The sequence below is a fragment of the Polypterus senegalus genome, chromosome 18 (genome assembly GCF_016835505.1).
Source record: "Polypterus senegalus isolate Bchr_013 chromosome 18, ASM1683550v1, whole genome shotgun sequence".
NCBI lineage: Eukaryota > Metazoa > Chordata > Cladistia > Polypteriformes > Polypteridae > Polypterus > Polypterus senegalus.
The window spans coordinates 85,404,285-85,426,368 of NC_053171.1; the positions used below are offsets into that span (position 1 = coordinate 85,404,285).

The 22,084-nt window shown below is 37.9% G+C and overlaps 1 protein-coding gene across 4 annotated transcripts in view; it reads left to right on the top strand.

Moving 5' to 3' along the window:
* Positions 1-22,084, top strand: part of ctage5 (CTAGE family, member 5) — an 83,842-nt gene that overhangs the window by 43,509 nt on the left and 18,249 nt on the right. For 3 of the 4 annotated variants that reach the window (XM_039742169.1, XM_039742167.1, XM_039742171.1), the window contains 10 exons: positions 3,330-3,432; positions 4,672-4,718; positions 7,531-7,621; positions 7,768-7,906; positions 10,891-10,992; positions 13,451-13,511; positions 15,378-15,413; positions 15,538-15,605; positions 16,394-16,476; positions 21,259-21,393. In XM_039742169.1, coding sequence (XP_039598103.1) covers positions 3,330-3,432; positions 4,672-4,718; positions 7,531-7,621; positions 7,768-7,906; positions 10,891-10,992; positions 13,451-13,511; positions 15,378-15,413; positions 15,538-15,605; positions 16,394-16,476; positions 21,259-21,393 — 865 coding nt within the window. The remainder of the gene's footprint in view (positions 1-3,329; positions 3,433-4,671; positions 4,719-7,530; positions 7,622-7,767; positions 7,907-10,890; positions 10,993-13,450; positions 13,512-15,377; positions 15,414-15,537; positions 15,606-16,393; positions 16,477-21,258; positions 21,394-22,084) is intronic. The other variant, XM_039742168.1, reaches the window with a different exon arrangement.

A 22,084-nucleotide genomic window follows, 5' to 3' on the forward strand; every position in this document is an offset into this window, starting at 1 on the left:
GCAAGCAGGCGTGAGTTTCTCTGAGCCGGATTAACAAATCTGCTTGGAACTTGGTCGGGTGGGGAGTGGTGCTTTGTGGGGTTAGTTCTCCATTATCCGGTACTGATGTCTCTAAGCTAGGGTCAGTACTGAAGTCAAAATTTTAGTACTGATCCAACAGTAGCCTATGTATGGCTTATGTTATTATTTTTATAACTGTTCCGCTTGACATCCTCATACTGGATTGTCAACATTAGTTTAACCCAGGTTAGCTGTCTGTTCCAGAAATCTTTCTTTCACTCTTCAAGGCCCTAGGCATCTTCTTTTGGGATGAGGGCCATTTTTTTCGCATCACTTGGGATCGCCTCAAATCACGACTTCTTCTGAATCCCATGCACATCTTCACATTTGTCTTTTGCTCCACATGTACAAAACTCTCTAGCCTGTCTCTCCTCAACGCAACACCTATTGTCTCTACATCACGTTTTTGTCATTTTGTCAGCATTCCTCTCCTTTCTCTTCAGGGCTCTTTACACCATCCATCTGATTATTCGCATCTCCATTTGTTCCAGCTTTGTTTCACGTTCCTTGACATATTGATTGGTTTTTACTCATACTATGTATCTCACCTCTTTTTAACTCTGTTAGTTTTCTCATGCTTGTTAGAAAACTGACATATCAAAGTGCTAATTGTCAGATCTTTTTATAGCTGATATACCGTGCATCCGGAAAGTATTCACAGCGCATCACTTTTTCCACATTTTGTTATGTTACAGCCTTATTCCAAAATGGATTCAATTCATTTTTTTCCTCATTCTACACACAACATCCCATAATGACAACGTGAAAAAAGTTTACTTGAGACTTTTGCTAATTTATTAAAAAATTTTTTTTTTTGGGTTTTCTCTGTTGTTCAAGGTTTTCTCCGTGTTATTCAATGTTTTTACATTTAGTTTACTATTACTCTGTGCATTCTATGGTATAATCTATACTAATAAAAGGCAAAGCCCTAACTGACTGACTGACTGACCCATCACTAATTCTCCAACTTCCCGTGTAGGTAGAAGGATGAAATTTGGCAGGCTCATTCCTTACAGCTTACTTAAAAAAGTTAGGCAGGTTTCATTTCGAAATTCTACGCGTAATGGTCATAACTGGAACCTACATATGTACATATATATGGCCATAGCCTGCAGCTCGGTTGCCGTGTGAGGCGGAGTTGCGTCCTTCATCAGCACACCTCCCACGTAATTGACTGCCTGCCCATATAAGGCCGTCTGTCAGCGGCAATCCAATAGACACGCTGCTGCTAAATATTCGCGGGTGAAGAACTGTGCTTATGCAAACGAAGATGAGATGGTCAGGGATAGACTAGTGTTTGGCACAAACTCGGCGATAGTGCGAGAGAAACGTTTAAGTGCCGGGTCTTAGCCAACATTAAATAAAGCCGTGGACATCGCAAGATCGCATGAGATAGCACAAGCACAACTGAGAACCTTCGATGCATGTACTCCGAGCGGCTCACGTGAACTGACTGTGAACTCAGTAAGCAGAGAACAAGCGTGAGTTCCAAAGAGCACTGAACAAAAAACGCATTACACAATTGAGAAGGCAGCAAAAGAATATGAAGCGAGTGACGCATACAAGCATATTCATAAGTGCAGCTACTGCGGAAACAAAGCACTGCACTTGACTGCAAGTACTCCGAGCGGCACACGTGAACTGACTTTGCAGGACTGGGAAAGGTAAACCAGTGCATGCAGTGTGTGATGTCTCCGATAAAGAGGAAGACGAGCTGTTTATTGATGCAGTAGGACAGGAACAACCCTCTGACGCTGAACAAGCCTTTGTAGACGTATCAATAGGAAAGCAAGGTGTAAAGCTTAAGTTTAAATTAAGTTCATAGACACGCTGCCGCTGAATATTCACAGGCAAATCCACAACTTAATACCGGCAATGCCTGTTAAACATTATAGATTCACGAGTATCGATTTGAGTGGTGATCACTTCGATGAATGAAACCTGTTATCTTTACAATGGTTGACAACGAAGATGAGATGGTCAGGGATACACTAGACAAACACAGAATGTAACTTGAACACAACACATCCTCCAAATACGAACCTGATTGAAAGACATAATGATAATCAAATCCTTGATGACAGCAACACTCAATAACGGTGACAAAACAATTACATTGACAATTATGTTATGTTATTTTTAAAATGTTTCTTTTTCTTTTTCATAACTTCTTTATCACAGTACTTCGCTGCGAAGCGCAGGTATTTTGCTAGTTAACTATATTTGTGCTTAAAAATCTTTAAAAAAATATATTTACATACAGTTTGTACGGTCTGGAATGGATTAATTGTATTTACATACAGTCCTATGGGGGGAAATTACTTCGGTTCACGACCAAATCAGTTTATGACTGGAGTTTTAGAACGAATTATGGTTGTGAACCGAGGTTCTACTGTAGTTCTATAAAAATCTGTGATGATGTGATATTTCATTTTGCGCCTTCTGGCATCCATGCTGACTTTGTTCTGATTCAAGAAACATGTATTATAAACCACAACTCCTAGAAACTTGTAATTCATTTGCATTTTAGTTCACTAGAGCTAATTTTTGTCGAGTTACAAAAATCAGCACTATAGAATATATATTTCAGGTTCAGGCTCAATTTTTCATCACCCTAGTTTGTTTAGTATATTGCATGATTGTAGCTTCCTTTTTTATTTCTTTTATTTTCTACTGAAGAACAATTATGAGTGAAAATTTAAATTGACTCCTTTAGGAACATACAGTTACAGCATGTCAAGTACTGTGTGTACTGTGAAAATATTAAGTACCAATAGGAATCCTGCATGACACCACATTTACAAGAAGAAGCCTGAACAACAAAAACTTGACTTTGTACAGAATCTTGAAGGCAGTAGTCTTAGTCATTTTCGTTGTTGATATGCACTGACTGGTCAGTTAGTCATATTCTTTTAAGATAGTATTTAAACACTAGAAATGTAAAAGATGCAAGAGGTTTATAAATTGATCAGAGTTATTTTGAAACAACAGATGCAATTCAGATGATACCAAACTAGGTGGATTAACAGATAATCCTAGAATCCATTGAATCATTCCAGAGGGACTTGGGCAGCATACAGGGACTTTCAAAACTCAACTTGATGTTTTTTTAGAAGAATTAAGTGGCTGGCAAGCTATGTGTGGCTGAATGGCCTCTTCTCGTCTAGATTGTTCTAATTTTTTAATGACTTCCAATGTTCTAATTCAGACTAGGTTAGTAATGCTTGCTATAGTTGTGTTGTTCCTTCATTTCACTATGATGTGTTTAGAGTCTTACGGATTGCTTACTGAAAATGAAGGACTGGCATTCTGAAATAGAGGAAGAAATAGACGGAGACAAGAACACAGAAATGGAAAATGAAGCACATTCAGGTACAAGATTCTTTAGTAAAATGGTTTTAGCTTTATATGTTTTAGTTAAGACAATAAATATTAAGAATAATTTAACATCTATTTAAAAAAAAAAAAACTTAGTCTTATACAGAGCTAAAAAAGGTTAGAGTCTATCGTAGCTGCACTGAATAGCCTCAGAAGTGATGCCAGTGCACTTCAGGATACACTCCTGTACATATGCTTACTTACACTATGCTAATTCAGAGGTACTAGTACAACATCCGCTAAATGTGGAAGGTGGCAACATAGACACTGAGGAAAAAAATGCCAACTCCATTTAGGGTGTGGCCAGGCTGGAGTCTGTGAAGTCGTGATGCAGTAATTACAGTGCTCCACCACCATGCTACTCCCCTACAAAAAATGTTAGGCAATTCTATATAAACTGCTGTATTTGTAATCATTTCTGTGTAGCAGTGGATGGCTGAAGTGGCAGCAGGCATTTGCTGTTTTCAGAACCTTAGTCTCTGAACTGTCAATGCATAGGAATTAGCATTCCTGTTAATCGGTTGTTTGAGTTCAGAAGTACTGGGCAGTGTGAGGGATGCTTTCTAAGGAAATGTTTGCACATGCTTATCTTGCTTTTAGCATTTGGCTTCAGTTTGCAACAGGTTACTGTGTTTATTCACAGTGTTCCAGTCATCCATATGTAGTCATAATGGCCAAGACTGGCAATTGGCAAAATTTCATGAAGAAATATAAGTGAGCAGAATGAAATGAAAAGGAAAAATCTAGTCCTTTCGTATTAACTGTAAAAATGTGCAGATCTAAACAAATGCACTGTATCTTAAAAAAAATCACATCACAATGCCTGGTATTTTTAAAAGCAGAAATGACATTAAATGCTAATTAAACTGTAGCTCATTTACAATGTAAAATGAGTTCAACAATTACCAAAAAAGCCTGCCTAGATCAGCCCTGAGCATGCATTGTTCTGTTTAAAGATTAATTCAACTGGACTAACAAATCTGATTAATGTACAAAAAATGCCAGTATACCAAATATTGTAGATAATCTTTTTTTAGTATTTAGGAGCATTATTAAAGTCTTTAATGTTTTAATTGCTAATAACTAATTTTTAAAACTTGTAGTAAATTGTACTTTTACAATATTCTGTTGACTTATTTTTTATTTCCATACTAAATGATAAATAAATCTTAATGAATTCCCTTAAAACGTGCACTCTAAGTAATTCTTTATGTACATCATTCATTTTTATAGCAGATGATCAAAAACAGAAAATAGAAAAACTGATTCATGCTGCTAAGGTATTTTATTTTCATCTTTATTCATTTATATGTATTTAAAAGTAATTACTGTATATTTATTTATATATGTTTAACTTTTTTATTTTTCAGTTTGACCATCTGTAGAGCACTTTTTAAAACCACAAGAACAGGCACTGTATTTTCTCTATTTATAAAAATATTTTTTATTTATTCACACAATTTTAAAGGTAAATTTAATGTATACCATGATCCGTGAAAACAATATGAAGAATACTAGACTTATCCTTTAAGAATTAGTTAACCCTGAGAGAACATTTTCAGAGAATGTCAGAGAGACTCTTAGACTCCACACTGCACTGTCTTGGCACCATTTGTATCAAAATTAAAATAATTTGTTTATCATCATCATAATCCTCGGTGCTTCAGCCCTGTTTGGGCCCTGATTTTTCGCAAGTCTATTTTTCCATTCCTTCCTATTTGGAGACTCCCTTTGCCAGTGTTTCTAACTTGCTAGTCCAGCGTCTTTGCTCACTCCATCCCTCCATCCATTGTAACGTTGGTCTTCCTCGGCTTCTTCTCCCTGTCAACTGGAAGAAGAGAAGAGTTTCTGTATCAAAATATATTAAAATCATGCTGTAGAATAAATTATCCAAATTGGATGTAATTCATTCAATAACTCTCAGAATAATTTCTTCAAAAAGTGTTTCAAATCTTTGGTTTCTTCTTTATTTAAGCTTTTTATTCTCTTTTTAAATACTATAGATTCTTTTAGATTTAAAAACATCCAAACAGCATGGTGTATTTTTATGCTGTAAAGGTATCCTCTTTAATAAAACCCCTGTGTGCATCCAGGTGTCCGAGTATGTGTCTTCTGGTGAAGTGCGCATGCGTGGGGACACGTGTTCAGTCTCTCCCTGTGCAGAGAGAGAGAGACAGACACACACACAGGCGCGTGCGAGAGAGACAGACAGACGGGCGCATGCGTGAGGGACGGATGCGGTGGACGGACAGGTGGGCAGCACGCACACGCGAGAGAGGCGAGAGAGAGAGAGAGACACACACACACACACAAGCGCACGCGTGCATTGTTGCAATGTTACTTTTCTTGGTTGTTTATTAAATTACGGATTTTTCAAATGTTCATTTTTTTCCCTGTGCTTAAAATTCATTAAAAAAGTGTTTTTTAGCGAGCGGTTCGTAGCGCTATAGCGCAAACTCTTGCAATGTTAGTTTTCTCGGTTGTCCAAGGTTTTCTCCGTGTTATTCAATGTTTTTACATTTAGTTTACTATTACGCTGTGCATTCTGTGGTGTAATTAAATATATTTGTGCTTAAAATTTAAATATATATTTACATACAGTTCGTACGGTCTGATACGGATTAATTGTATTTACATACATTCCTATGGGGGAAATTACTTCGGTTCACACCCAAATCGGGTTTCGACCAGAGTTTTGGAACGAATTATGGTCATGAACCGAGGTTCCACTGTATTACTGTCGGAGAAAATTACAGGTATTTTACGGAAATACAAACCAGTATTACTGAGAGAGAAAATTAAAGGCACACAATACAGTGACGCATATTACAGCCACATACAAGGTCCCTTGCCATTTAATATAGACTGTTCATACAAATGTTTATGCACTGCTGTTCTAGCGCCCGTTATTGTAACGGGCTTAATGTCTAGTTTTATATTTATCTTAATTTGCACATAAGCTTTTAAGCTAGGACTGCACTTAAAATATACATTTAAACAGTAAATAGGTAAGTATAATAGAACATCACTTAATTTTAATTTAACTGCACTGTATTTTTAATCGTTTATAGCATACTGTGCCTGTAAGCAAAAAAGTTTGCTTTATTAGAGTAAACTAACTTTTGAGCTTCTCTATATTTTGGTAGAGTATTAAAATTTACATTAAATAGTTTTCAGCTTCTTCTAGTAATTTCAGCTTGTAAGGTGTAGAATTCCATCTTTTGTTCTTGTTTTCCACCTGTCAGTGTTACTCTTGATTGTATGTGAAACAAAAATAACAATAAAATTGGGGTAAAAATAAGTATAAAAGAAAGCAGATTGCATCCATGCCTCCAAAATATAGAAGGAAAGGAAAGATAAATTGCAAAGAGAATTCCCCTTTGCCAAGTTATTGTGACTAAGGGTAACATCATGTTAAAAGCAAGTGAATCACGGGGAGTTTTACTTATTTACTGGGATAGAACACGTTTGAATACAAAAATGTAATTATAACCATAAGACAAGCACGGATTAAATAATCATGTACACCGTAGTATTTGGGCAAAAAAAGAAATCCTAGTCGGGCGAATTTTGTCATGAATCTGTAATTCTTAAACAAAAGTGTACTTATTTCATGTTACTTCTCTTTACCTTTTTAATAAATACTTTTTTGCTGCCCTTGGCTTTTAAATGACATGGCATCTAACCTGTCATTATTTGAGGCATGCACAATGGCACTGTAGGACAGAACACACTGATGTTATCACCAAGGAGGTGAAAACAAAATGCAAACCATAGCCAAACATAAATGTCAAAAGTCCAACAAACTAGCCTGAGTGACTAGAAATCCTGACATGTATCCATGTTACATACAGTACAATATGTAGCTGTGTTACTGTTAGGACAGAACCCTGAAAATCACAACCATCATTGAGTTAACACGAGACAAGGATGTCTGCTTTAACCATAATTCATTTTGAAGAGAGTGTTTTGCCAAACGATACAGTACTTGCCATTTGCTCAGGATACCTTTGGTGTGGTGATGCCAGATCTGCTTTTAAAAGAACTTCTGTTTAAATATTTTTTTTCTTTTTCACTAATTTTTATGAATAGATGAATGCAGATTTGAAATCTGTTGATGAAGACAAGAATCAATTGTTGGCCAGACTTAACGATGAAATGAAAGCTAAAGATGATCTCCAAGGTGAAATGAAATGCTTACAAACTTAATTATCTATCTACTTATTTATTTTTGGAAATGTTGCAAATGATCTATTTTTCCAACAAAGCAATACTTTATGGATATAAATGCTTGTTTGCCTATAAAAATAATCATGCTTTTGGTTTCAGAGCGCATTGATGAGCTTCAAAACAATAAAGACTTTCTTCTTGCTAGAAGTTCTGAGTATACCACAGAAATAGAAAAACTGCAGCAGAAACTTCAGATAATGACAGAGATGTACCAAGAAAATGAACTAAAACTGCACAGGTAGGAAATCCATTAACACATTAACACAATTAATTAGTTTGTGAAAACCTTGAGGAAGTTGAGGATACAAGTCTTGTTTTCCTCCAAGAATAACCAACTGTATTCCATATTGTTAATGATGGCAAGATGATGTTTATTAATATTATTTGCAGTCAACAGACAAAGCACTTGGACAAGAACACTTTTTTGAGAACCATACAGCATATTCAAGTCAGTTTCTGTCCATCTAGCAGTTGCCCTCTGTCAGGCATATTCAGTATTAAAGCTTTTTGATGCTGGAATATATTTTGTAGTGCATACTAGTAATAAAATACTTTGCATTTTTGATTCCAACAAATGACACGGTGTAATGTAAACATTAGTGTTGTGGTTGAGAATCCAATACTGTATGTCATGTGATTGACGGGTATAGCAATAGACAAACAACTGTCACTATAATGTAATAAAGAGAATTTTAAAATAAGATAAATGTAGGAAATAAAAAGAACAACAGAGTAAATACTGACCAGTAAGTATTAAAAGTTCTATATATGGTCATTAAGCACTCTAGTGATCTGTCCTTATTATTGTAGCAAAATGACAGCAGAAAGAGACAACAACTTCCAGTAACAGTTAAGAGGACACTGTGGCCTACAGGGACCCACCCGATTTGGAGTCCCCCAAAGTTCTACCATTAGGTACTTCCCTTGTGTAACAGTCAAAGGGCTTGACTGAGATTAGTACTTAACTGTGTCATTTTTTATTTGCGTTTTCCTTTATGAGTTGATAGTGTTGGTCATATGCACTATCCATTAGAATGTAAAATCTAATACATTTTATTATTACATGCTACTAACATCTCAGAAATGAGAATGATGCTGTCGAGTGAGGTGTGATGCCATAGGTATTGTGGACTGCAGTTACACTCATTTGAATACTCTGAAGAATCTGTGCTTAACTTTAAACTCTACACTAAATATTCCTGGATTTATCATGGGCCAGCCAGCTAGTTTTGAATATAAATAGATATTTAGACCACAGTTAGTACTACAATATTTATTAAAGGTGATGCGTCATTTTGTTGCTGTACAGCCTATTCACTTGTAGCATGAATGCTGATATTTTCCTCATTCATCATTTTAATTGCACCCTTAAATGGACTGCCAACCTGTTATTAGTTGTTCATAGAGCTCTGGCTCCCTATAAACCCTTTAGTAGAAAATTCAAGTTTTGAAATTCAGTAGATTGACATTTTGTATTAGCATAGCTCACATTTTGACTATGCACTTTGCTAGTCTAACATAGGGTTTTGGGCTTACTTCAGGTCTTTTATTTGATGGCGTCAAGATGGGCAACATGTCCCTGTCACAAAATGCAGGACATATCCCAGAATAAAGATGGACGGATGGATTTTCCTTTTTTTTTTTCTGTTTACTAGGGGGCTTTGCCCCCTGCTCGCTTCACTCGCCAACCCCTGTGTTTGGTTAATTGGATATACAATTTTTATTTTTTTTTTCTTTGGAATTGTTTCAATTTCATTATTTGCACTTTTACTTTAAAGCTTCATTAAAAACAATATTTTTTGGAGACACATTATGACAACGCAATGTATAACTGCCCGTAAGTGAATATTGTTTCTGTTTTTTCTAATAAATAGTCCGACTTTTTCTAATGTTTGTCCCTGTGATTTATTGATTGTCATAGCAAAAGCTATTCTCACAGTAAACTGTAAACATTTTAATACGAATGGCATATCACAATCTCCTTTGGTGTGTAATGTTATTCACGGAATATATAAATTACCTTTCTTTATGCCTGTTAAAATTTGCATTGCTTCTCCGTGATCATAAATATACACCTGACCGAATTGTGTTTTCTTTGAAATTGAACTTGTCGTTGCTTTAACTGTTGCAGGACCACAGATTCTCATAGCGTATGGTCCATTATTGTGTAAATCCACGTTTTGTGCATAAGAATGATGCAAATGAGAAAAGACTCTGCTCTTTGCCTTTTATTTCTGACCTCGATTTGTCCTGCTCTTTTTTCAATTACACCTGGTTCTGATGATTAATCACCGTTTGTTTTGCAGTAATGCGATCTTTTCTATTTTTTCTTTGATACTGTAGCGACTGACATGATAAAGTGTCACAAAAGTTTTACTTGAACAATCACCGACTTCATAAGCCCAAACACAACTTTCTAGCACCTTCTCCAATCCCTAATCCCCCGCATCTTGCCCCCCCCCTTACCACATCAATCAATACCCCACTATCCGTCTTCTGTGCTGTACTCCGCCCTCCCTCAATCAGACCGAACAGCCACTTAAAACCAAAAAGGCCTCAACCTGTCTGGGACGCTAATAATACTTTCTAATTTTTCTGGTTTCATAATCTCTTATCTGCCTTTTTTTGCTCTCCAGCACCTTTGGGTCTCTGTTCTCCGTATTGACCTTACACGCTTTATATGTGTTGAGAGCACAGGATGTGTGTGAACTACGTGCTTTTACACGACCGACTGTTTTTTGATGGATGTGCTCTTATATGATATCTGTTGTAAGTAGGGCATGTCTTGCAAGAATCTGATGTTCCACCTGGCACTTGGTGTCTCTTGGCACCAAGTCTCATGTTTACAGTCCCCGCAAGACGCTCCATGGCCAGTCTCTTTTGTCTTGCGGGTCTTTTAAATGTCTTTCGAGAACTTCTGAGAAAATCGCGTATCGTCAGCTTGCTTTTGCATTCCAGGATTTCTTTTTATAATAGAGAGCTGTATAGCTTTTATTTCAATGTTACTGAATGGCGACTTATTTTTGTCATTGAATTCTGCTTAGTTTTCAACTGCAATCAGTGCTGGGGGGCTGTGTTTCAGGTCATACCAGCCCAAAAGCACAACAACTCATATCAGCTGATTACTTGCTTTTGCAGGCTCTTATGAGGAATGAAACAGTGTCCTGGTAATTGTTTAGTTTGGTAAATAAGTAAATGATAGCATGACTCTGATTTTTACAGAAAGCTGACTATTGAGGAAAAAGAGAGGATGCAAAAAGAAGAGAAGCTAACTAAAGCAGATGAGAAAATCAGCCTTGCAGCTGAGGAGCTGAACAGCTATAGGTAACATGTGCCTGTCACAGTGATTGGCTTGAATACGTTTCACTTTTTGATTCTTCCAAAGATGTTTTGGTTGCACTTTCCTGGTTATTGTTCACTTAATATTTTACATTTTCAAACTGGATAATAATCCTCAAATGACAGTACAACTGGTTCTGTTTTTCTAATATAATGTCTAATTATTATTAAATTATTTTTTTACATTTATCTATTTCATGTCTGGTCCTGTTCAGTCCAATGGGATTTAAAATACCAGTTATGCACAACCAGATAAAATAAAAATAAGAGCTTCCTATATTTTTGAATTACAATGAGATTTTTTTTTTCTTCCTAGTTATTTGTAGTATACTTAAAGATAAATATTTATAATATTGACAAATGTAGCAATTTTCTAAACTCTCTTAATTCTGCTACTGAGGTGCAGGTATCTGGAGTCTAACATGGCAACATAGGGCTCAGTGCAGAAATCAGACCACCGGCCCATCATAGAGAACTCTCATGAATACTATGAAACTATCACATGGAGATAACCCAGAAAGCATGTGGCAAACGCATTGACCACTGTGCCGTCCATATTCATTCCAGTCTTTTTTATATTGTACATTTTCTGTTTTATAGCCTTAGAGCACTCTTAAAAAAAAGTCAGAAAAGAAAAACTAACAACAACGAAAAAGAAATTCAGAAACCGTATCTATTGAAGCACGTTATATGAGCATAGCTGAGGTGGGAGACCAAATCAGTACAGTAAAATGGGAATCCCTACAGTGACACATGCTAAAGCTTGGGACATTCTGTATGTTGGAATGCAGAAGCAGTGCATTGTGGGGTGGCACACTACGAATCAGGATATCCCTATTAGATTAAGCAACAATTAAAAACGGGGGGAAAAATAACACATTTTTAAAGAGTCATTATTTTTGTCCTACAATTTTATAAAATTCCTTGACTACTTGCTCCCACCACAGTACTAAAATTATGCATCATGTCCTAGAGAATAAAGTCAGTCCTGCAAGGAAAATGCAGGTGTCATCAGCAGTGCCTTTACTTGCAGTAATTTCCTGAAGGCTACAGTAGAATAAATGAGGCAGAATACTGAAAACATTTGTTGTTTTTTTTTTTGTCCCTCGTCTCTTAACTTCAGTAACTGAATAATAATTGTGAACTGTAATGTGCAGAAATAAGTTAAGCTGCTGAGAGAAACTTGTCTTCAATTAGAGATTCAGTGAAACGTGCAGTTTGGGGTGTCTGTTCCTGGGGCACCAAAAACATTTACATAGCGTGTGTCATCAGATGTGTTGATCGTCCCTTAGGGTAATCAAAACTGACACTGTCCTGAAAAGTGAATGATACCTCAACTGCATTAATAACACTGAGCAACAACAGCTTACAAATGCCGAGGCTGACATATCTTCATACAGAGATTAGCTTTGACACGTCCTCAGAAAACTAAACCTGACCATCCATATTGCAGACTTTTCACAGGTTTAGCACTTTTATGATATGTGGAAGTAGGTATGTGCACAAACACGCCATTAAAACGCTGGTTTTTAGTCAAAATGTAGTTGTCTTCAATTACTAGTCTTAAAGTGAAAAGTGCACGTCAACATACTGTAGATAAAGTACATCACTTCAAGCTGCCATATTTTTTTTGGATCAATGACATATAATTGGTTAGGATCGACCTGTAAACACTCTTTTTGATCTGTCACAAGTGACCTCAGCTTAGGACAGGTCTGTAGAGAGTGTACAACTCTGTTCCCCTTGCAACTGTATGGAGAGTGAATACTTTTTCAGAGCAGCTCGTCCATGTCATGATCAAGAAAAAGATGAAACTTTATGGCAGTATGTGATGCTTTTATTTCTTCCAGTTGAATCATTTTAATTGGTATCCAGTATCCACCATAATAGAGCTACAATCACATGCTCTTAGTTAATCAGTTTAATTATTCATCCATCCATACTTCCATTGCCGCGTGAACACACACACACGCACTCACTCGCTCACTAGGGACAATTTAGCAATGCCAAGTGGGTGAAAATTAAAGCACCTGGAAGAAACCCACATGGACAGGAGGATAGCATGCAAACTCGACACAGGGAGCACTTGGTGTCCTTGTTGTGAGACAGCATTGCTACCTCTGCGCCATCATGCTGCCCCATTTATGTATGTCATCAGAAATTCCTTGCCATTTGATTGATTGCAAATAAATACTTTTTGAAATTATTTTTTGAATATATTTCATTGTTTTGATGTTGTTGATGATGATATCTAGGTGATTTTTGTTTTGTTTTGTGGGTGATATTAATAGTATGCTGATGTTTTATAATGTTCAGACCATTATAAATTGCAATCTTTACTGTTAAAAGTTTCACATGAACCAATTTCACTTTTGTTCCATTTTAAATTACTTCATTCACTAACCATATGGTTCTGCCTGAATTTTTTTTACATTGTTTGCAGACTGAGAGCAAAAGAATTGGATGAAGAACTTGACAGAACTAACCAGTCATATAAAAATCAGGTATTTTACATGAAATAGTTAAGATACATACATATTATACCAATACTAATGCTCTGTGTAAGAAAAGTCAGAGCTGATTATACTTCCTTAGAAGGTTGGCGTCCTTCAACATCTGCAGTAAGATGCTGCGGATGTTCTACCAGACGGTTGTAGTGAGTGCCCTCTTCTACGCAGTGGTGTGCTGGGGAGGCAGCATAAAGAAGGATGTCTCACGCCTGGAAAAACTTGTGAGGAAGGCAGACTCTATTGTAGGAGTAAAGTTGGACAGTTTAACATCTGTAGCAGAGCAACAGGCATTAAGCAAACTCCTGTCAATCATGAAGAATCCACTGCATCCACTTAACAGGATCATCTCCAGACAGAGGAGCAGCTTCAGTGACAGACTGAGCAGATCGTTCCTCCCCCACACCATGAGACTCTTCAGTTCCACCCGAGGGAGTAAATGCTAACATTATTCAAAGTTATTGTCTGTTTTTACATGCATTTTTATTACTCTTTAATTTAATATTGTCGTTTGTATCAGTATACTGCTGCTGGATTATGTGAATTTCCCCTTGGGATTAATAAAGTATCTGTCTGTCTGTCTATATTGCCTTTCATATCTATCTATCTATCTATCTATCTATCTATATATCTATTATATAGTGCCTTTCATATCTATCTATCTATCTATCGTGTGAATTTCCCCTTGGGATTAATAAAGTATCTATGAAAGCTAATCAGACTGAGCGTTTGTAAAAGAATATAGTAAACAGTACTTAAGTGTTATTTTATTCTTTGAATGCACAATTCATTATCCTTGCAAAGATGAATGTTGGGATTTATAATGAAAAAATAAGACAGTTAAGGTCAGTTTAAGTGGCCATTTGCATTATTCCGTAAATGATTATTTTTCATATTCATTACTGTCAAAAAACATTTTACAGATTAATTTAAGTAGTTTTTCTTAGTCTTGCTCATGGATAGTTCTGTCTTTAACTGAGCTCTATATTTGATTTCTTTATTTAATTTATTTATTTGTGTGTTTTGCTGTGAAGTTGTAAAGTTAGAAGTCCATCGCAGTCTGTGATTTACTTCTGTAAGAAAGTTTTTGTCTTAATTTTTAGTTCTCGGGTTTATTTATTTTTCTTATTTCAAGTTTGCCCTTATATTCCTGCACCCTGTCTGGGGACCCGAGGCCCACATGTTCTTGAACTAAACTAAGATGGATGTTAGTTAATTTGCTTGGGTGTTGAAATATTACCCCACAGCTGTTCCATTTGAAAATCTACAAGTGGAGGTGCAAATGGGAAGGAGAACTACAGAGGTGTAGCATATCTGGTGATTGCTGGACTTGTATGATATCTTTATGTTTTAATGAATAGCTTGGCATTTAAGACTTAATAGACTATAAGCACAGAAAAATCATAAAAACATGTCACTTAAATGCAGAATTAAAACATTGTTTCAGCAGTCACACTTGTTCTCCAGGATCAAGTTTGAGAAACAGTGGATTAAAGGATATGTTTGGTATATTTTCAGGTTAATTAAGATAATGGCTGATTTGTGTAGAAATAACTTTAAAAGATGCCTGATGAGATATGGGAAGAACCATTAAAGTCCTACATGCATTTAGGACAAGCACTGTATATACACTGTAAACAGAATCTTACTGCATTTTACTTGTTAGCTTCCAACTTCAGAGTTTGTCATTTCTAAAATTGCTTATAAGGTTTAGAAAATCATTCCAGATTATACATTGGTATAGAGTTTTATAAAGAGGAGTAGAAATCTGTATATTTCTATAGTTCCTTCGAATCCCGTGTGTCTCAGCAGTAATGGCATTAGTTAATGATTAATACTAACAGGGCTTTTTCTTTTCTTTAGATCGCTTCCCATGAAAAGAAAGCGCATGATAATTGGGTATGTATGTCTGTTTTATTATTATTAATATTATTATTATTAATGATTTGAAAAAGTTACCAAAAAATGACCACATGCTTCTTTTGTCGGAGTTGAATAAGTGATATATATATTTTTTTTGTAGCTGGCTGCACGAGCAGCTGAAAGAGACCTTACTGAAATTAAGAGAGAGAAAGCACATCTTAGGCAAAAGTAAGTGATAACTGCAAGTAAACCCAATGGTTACACCAGTTAAATACCACCATACCTCTCACAGGACTTGCTGATTTAAAGGAGACCATGATTGTGACGAACAGATCAGTATAGCAGCAGAGTACGCTGGATGTGCCATCTTATGGTGATGGTGAAACCTCATGCAAAGTATTTAAATACCAGCCATCAGATGCCCCCATCCTTAACTATGGTTACATAGATCATGGGTACAGTACATCCAACTGGAAGAATTCTGGGCTCACTATTCAGGAGCTTGAGGACCTGAGAATACTGGACACTGATTAAAAGAAAGGAAAAGTTTACAAGTACACATTCTTGTGCATGGTTTAGGGATCTCAATGATCTTCACACCAACTTTCATTTTATGGGATTTCCACACCAGTTCCACATTGTGCAACCACCACAACTATACAGAAACCGGTTTGAAGCTTGCAGACTTTAAAGAAGACTGACCTTTCAGTTTGTCATTATGGGTTATGGAGTGTAGATTGATGGGCAAAAAAGGCAAATGTATTCATTTAAAATACAATACAGTAAAGTGTGTGGAAAGGGATAGTGTGTGAATACTTTCTGAATCCACTGCACTTGCATACATTTATAGATGCCTATAGTTAGGCTGTATCCCTATTGTTCCTTATTAAAAAACTGTTCTGCTGTTTTGCACCCTGAAATGCTGTGAAAGCATTTTGTCTAAAATGCAGTACAGCACATAACATTTTTATGCATTTTGATAAGCTAAAGTCAAATTAACAGCTCTTATCTTTTAGGCTGACAGACGCTCAGTTTAAATTGGAAATGATACAGAAGGATCCGTATGCCTTGGATGTTCCAGGAATGCATCCATTTAGAGGTACGTGTTATGTGTCTGTCCATATTTTTCTAGTCCGCACGTACAAATGTATTATGTTATAAGATAATAGTTCTGAAATTATGCATAATTATAACTTACACAAAATTGTCAAATACTGACTTTAGTTAGTATTTATTTATCTATCTGTCCACTCAAAAAGCACATGGAAGTTAAGCCCATTTATAGTGTATTTTATGGTTCTTGAATGAAACTTGTTATGTCAGTGTCTGAAATGATGCATTTAACTTCTTTATGAACTGATAGTAATCAAGTTGAAATAGCAGTCACACAAATTCTCAACGCAAAGTGTCATTTTTTATTATGCATTACAAATGCTGTTGATTAGTACCAAAACATTTAGCACATGATTGGTTTGCATATATTGTTAGTGCATTGTTAGTACATTGGAATCTTGGGTCACGAACGTCTCTGAACACGTACAAATTAATAATTAATTAATTAACGTAACTATTTATGTGTTAAAGCTTCCGGCGCTGCATCCGAGTGGCAGCCTTTCCAGCAGCTCCGTATACGACTTTATCTTTTTACCTTTTTATCTCTATTTTTCTCTATCTCACTGATCACTTCTACCACTTTCTTTTATGTGGAATTGCTCCCTGGACACTTTTTACACATTTTTACTATTTTACTATTTGACATGGATTTCTACACTCCGAGAATCGCCTATTCAAGTAGTCAGCTTAAAGCACTGAGAAGAAATGCTTATGCCGGTGTGGTTCCTTATTTACCTGACGAGGTAAGAAGACGATATCGGGCAGCCGAGCGGCAAAGATAAAAAATAAGATTAAATCGAGAAAATGGCGTTATAAACCGTCGGTGCCTTCTGTGATCCTGGGAAATGTAAACTCACTACCAAATAAGATCGACGAACTGGCTGTGCTGGTGAAAAATGTCAGAACCTACAGAGAATGCAGCTTGCTGTGTGTTAGTGAAACATGGCTAACGTCTATCATCCCAGATGCTAACGTGGATCTACCCGGGTTTAGCACAGTTAGAGCGGACAGAGACGCAAGTACCTGTGGAAAGAAAAAAGGAGGAGGACTCGCTCTCTATGTCAATACAAAGTGGTGCAACTCAGGACATGTAAGCGTTAAAATCTCCACTTGCTGCAGGGACATCGAACTGTTGGCCGTAAGTCTGCGCCCTATTACTTGCCCAGAGAGTTTGGACACGTGATTGCTGTTATTGTTTACATCCCCCCTCAAGCGAAACGGAGATGGCGAGTGACATCATCCATTCCGCAGTTGCTAAGTTACAAACGCAGCACCCTGAGGCACTTGTGCTAATCGCTGGAGACTTTAACCATGTAACGCTGGATAAAACATTACCTGCCTTCTCCCAGTATGTGGATTGTAACACTCGGGGAAACAGGACTATTGACCTACTATATGCAAACGTTAAAGACGCATACAGCGCCACCCCACTGCCTGCGCTTGGGAAAGCAGATCATAACCTGGTTCTGCTTCAGCCTCAATACAAACCAAGAGTGAGGGCGCTACCTACAACCACACGCTCATTCAGGAAGTGGTCCCTGAGGCAGAGCAGGCTCTGAGAGACTGCTTTGGAACTACAGACTGGGATATATTGCTGAGATCACATAGTGAGAACATTGAAGAGGCTGTTGAATGCACAACTGATTACATCAACTTCTGTATGGACATTGTAGTTCCAGTAAGAACAGTATGCTGCTATGCTAACAACAAGCCATGGATTACAAGTGACATCAAGGGCCTTTTGAACCAGAAGAAAAGGGCTTTTAAAGGTGGTGATAAGCATGAGCTGAAGTGCGTGCAGAAGGAACTCGAGTCCAGCTCAGGGGCGAAAGAGCAGTACAGGAGAAAGCTGGAGCAGAAGTTGCAGAACAACAGTATGAAGGAAGTGTGGGATGGGATGAAGATTATCACTGGCTGCAGCTCAAGCGGGTGCCATCGAGACAGGCGTGGAGAGAGCAAACCAAATGAACAACTTCTTTAATAGGTTTGATCACAGTAACCCACTCTCACCTCGAGTACTGCATCCTCCAACCATCCTTCTGCTGATACCAGCATAGGTGAGACATCCCCACCCACAATTACAGCAGCCCAGGTGAGCAGAGAGCTGAAAAGACTTTGTGCCAGCAAAGCAGCGGGTCCAGATGGTGTATCGCCACGATTGCTGAAGGCCTGTGCGTTGGAACTGGGGAGTCCTCTACAGCACATCTTCAACCTGAGCCTGGAACAGGGAGAGTCCCAGGCTTTGGAAAACATCTTGTATCACTCCTGTCCCAAAGGTATCACGTCCTAGTGAGCTGAATGACTTCCGGCCTGTTGCTCTGACGTCACATCTGATGAAGACCATGGAGCGGCTGCTGCTTCACCACCTGAGGCCACAGGTCCGCCACGCCCTCGACCCTCTGCAGTTCGCATACCAGGAGAAGGTGGGAGCGGAGGATGCCATCATCTATATGCTTCATCGATCCCTCTCCCACCTGGACAGAGGCAGTGGTGCTGTAAGAATTATGTTTTGGACTTCTCTAGCGCCTTCAACACCATCCAACCTCTGCTCCTTAGGGATAAGCTGACTGAGATGGGAGTAGATTCACACCTGTGGCATGGATTGTGGACTATCTTACAGACAGACCTCAATATGTGCGTCTTGGGAACTGCAGGTCTGACATTGTGTGCAGCAATACAGGGCCCAGGGGACTGTACTTTCTCGGTCCTGTTCAATCTATATACATCAGACTTCCAATATGACTCGAGTCCTGCCACGTGCAAAAGTTCGCTGATGACACTGCTATTGTGGGCTGCATCAGGAGTGGGCAGGAGGAGGAGTACAGAAAGTTAATCAAAGACTTTGTTAAATGGTGCGACTCAAACCACTTACACCTTAACACCAGCAAGACCAAGGAGCTGGTGGTGGATTTTAGGAGGCCCAGGCCCCTCATGGACCCTGTGGTCATCAGAGGTGACTGTGTGCAGAGGGTGCAGACCTTTAAATATCTGGGAGTGCAGCTGGATGACAAATTGGACTGGACTGCCAATACTGATGCTCTATGTAAGAAAGGTCAGAGCAGACTATACTTTCTGAGAAGGTTGGCATCCTTCAACATCTGCAGTAAGATGCTGCAGATGTTCTACCAGACGGTTGTGGCGAGTGCCCTCTTCTACGCGGTGGTGTGCTGGGGTGGCAGCATAAAGATGAAAGACGCCTCACGCCTGGACAAACTTGTTAAGAAGGCAGGCTCTATTGTAGGATTAAAGTTGGACAGTTTAACATCTGTGGCAGAGCGACGGGCACTAAGCAAACTCCTGTCAATCATGAAGAATCCACTGCATCCACTGAACAGTGTCATCTCCAGGCAGAGGAGTAGCTTCAGTGACAGACTTTTGTCACTGTCCTGCTCCACTGACAGACTGAGAGATCGTTCCTCCCCACACTATGCGACTCTTCAATTCCACCCGGGGGAGTAAATGCTAACATTAATTTTATTTTAATTCTTTTCATTTTTATTACTATTTAATTTAATATTGTTTCTTTGTATCAGTATACTGCTGCTGGATTATGTGAATTTCCCCTTGGGATTAATAAAGTATCTATCTCTATCTATCTCTATCTATCTATCAAATTGGGTTACGACCAAAAAGTTTGCCAAACTTTTGCATCTGTTCACGACCACACACTCGGGTGACGAACAAGCCAGTTTCCCTTCCGGTTCATACACGCTGATGATTTACGCACGTGTTCAGTCTCTAACTGTGCATTCGCTGTGAACTCTTTGTGCGCTATTTCATTTCGCTTCCGGTTCGTACGCGCCGGTGATTTACGCACGTGTTCAGTCTCTCCCTGTACAGTACATTGTTCTCGGTCAGATGTGCATCGCGCAGAGGTACTTTACCTCAAAACTGTAATCTCCTCTCTACCCAGTTCCTCCTCACTTCCTTCATGCCAGAACTCGACTCATGCAAGGTTAGTTTTCTTGGTTGTTTATGGTTAGTTTTTGTATAAAGTACGGATTTTTCAAATGTTCATTTTTTTCCCTGTGCTTAAAACAAAAAAGTGTTTACAGAGAGCAGTTCGTAAGGCTGTAGCGTGAACTCCTGCAATGTTAGTTTTCTCTGTTCAAGGTTTTCTCAGTGTTATTCAAAGTTTTCACATTTAGTTTACTTACTATTACACTGTGCATTCTATGGTATAATTAACTATTTATGTGCTTAAAATCTTTAAAAAGTATATATTTACATACAGCTTGTACGGTCCGGAATGGATTAATTGTATTTGCATACACTCCTATGGGGGAAATTACTTCGGGTCACGACCAAATCGGTTTACGACCTGAGTTTTGGAACGAATTACGGTCGTGATCCGAGGTTCCACTGTACACCTTATTTATAAATGAGGCCCCATGAGCAATAGAGTGGGAAAAGTTACTTGCTGCCAAATGGTCACCCAAATTACCCACCCCTCCTATTCTTTGATAGATATTATGGGGTATTACAGTAGTAATTTGAACAAGTGAGAAATGAGAGAGCGCAGGCCAGCCTGAAAACAGAAACTCCTAAATAACCACAAGAAATTTAGTAGAGCTCTCTTTTGAGTGCTACCAAGCAACAAGTTGGTGCAACATGACAAAAATCTGTGTCAGAGTTCATAATCTTGGTAAGATGAAAATGTTTGTGAAAACGATATTATAGTAACAATAACATTTTTGAGTTTGTAATTGACTGACTGTGTCTCTTACAACAATTTTGAAAATTGTACATCTGCCACATTCATGTCTAGGTGAGAGATCTCCATTTGGACCTTCACCTCTGGGAAGACCTGCCTCTGAAACAAGAGCTTTTCTGTCCCCTCCAACTCTGGTGGATGGACCACCAAGAATTTCTCCCCAATTTCCAGCTGGACCAGGGGGTAGAGGTGCATTTTTTTTTTTTTTACTATTTTTTTAATGAGACTGTTGTTTTTAGTTAAACATGTTTAGATTCATTTTTATTTTGCAGCTTCATTTAGTGTATTGCTTTGTTTGTTTTTAGGGTACAAAAAAGTAAACCATAATGCATAAAGTATGATGACAAATTATTTGCAAATCTTTTATTAGACTATTGTTCTTTTGGGGGGGTAATCCTATGAAATGGACCTGTACACAAAATAATAAAAATTATATGTATACAGTGAACCCTTGTTTATCACGGTTAATCCATTCCAGACTCTACCGTGACAAATGAATTTTCGCGAAGTAGGATTCTTTATTTATAAATCGAATATTTTCGCAGTTAGAGTATAGAAAACCTGTTTACGACCTTCTAAATACGTTTTTTAACATTATTAGAGCCCTCTAGACATGAAATAACACCCTTTAGTCACCATTACACTAATATTATCTCGATGAAAATAAGCAAGCACCATCTCCCCTGATATTTACTACGCGGTGAGGCATTTGCACTCCATCAACATTAATTATTTCCAGAGACATAATTTTGTCTATTTTTCCAGCGCATCGCGCACAAAAGCAAGGGAACGATGAGAGCACCAGAACTCTGCTCACATCGCGTCGCTTCGTACCTCAAGCCACAAGTAGTAAGTCTGTGATAAGCGGAATACCGTTACA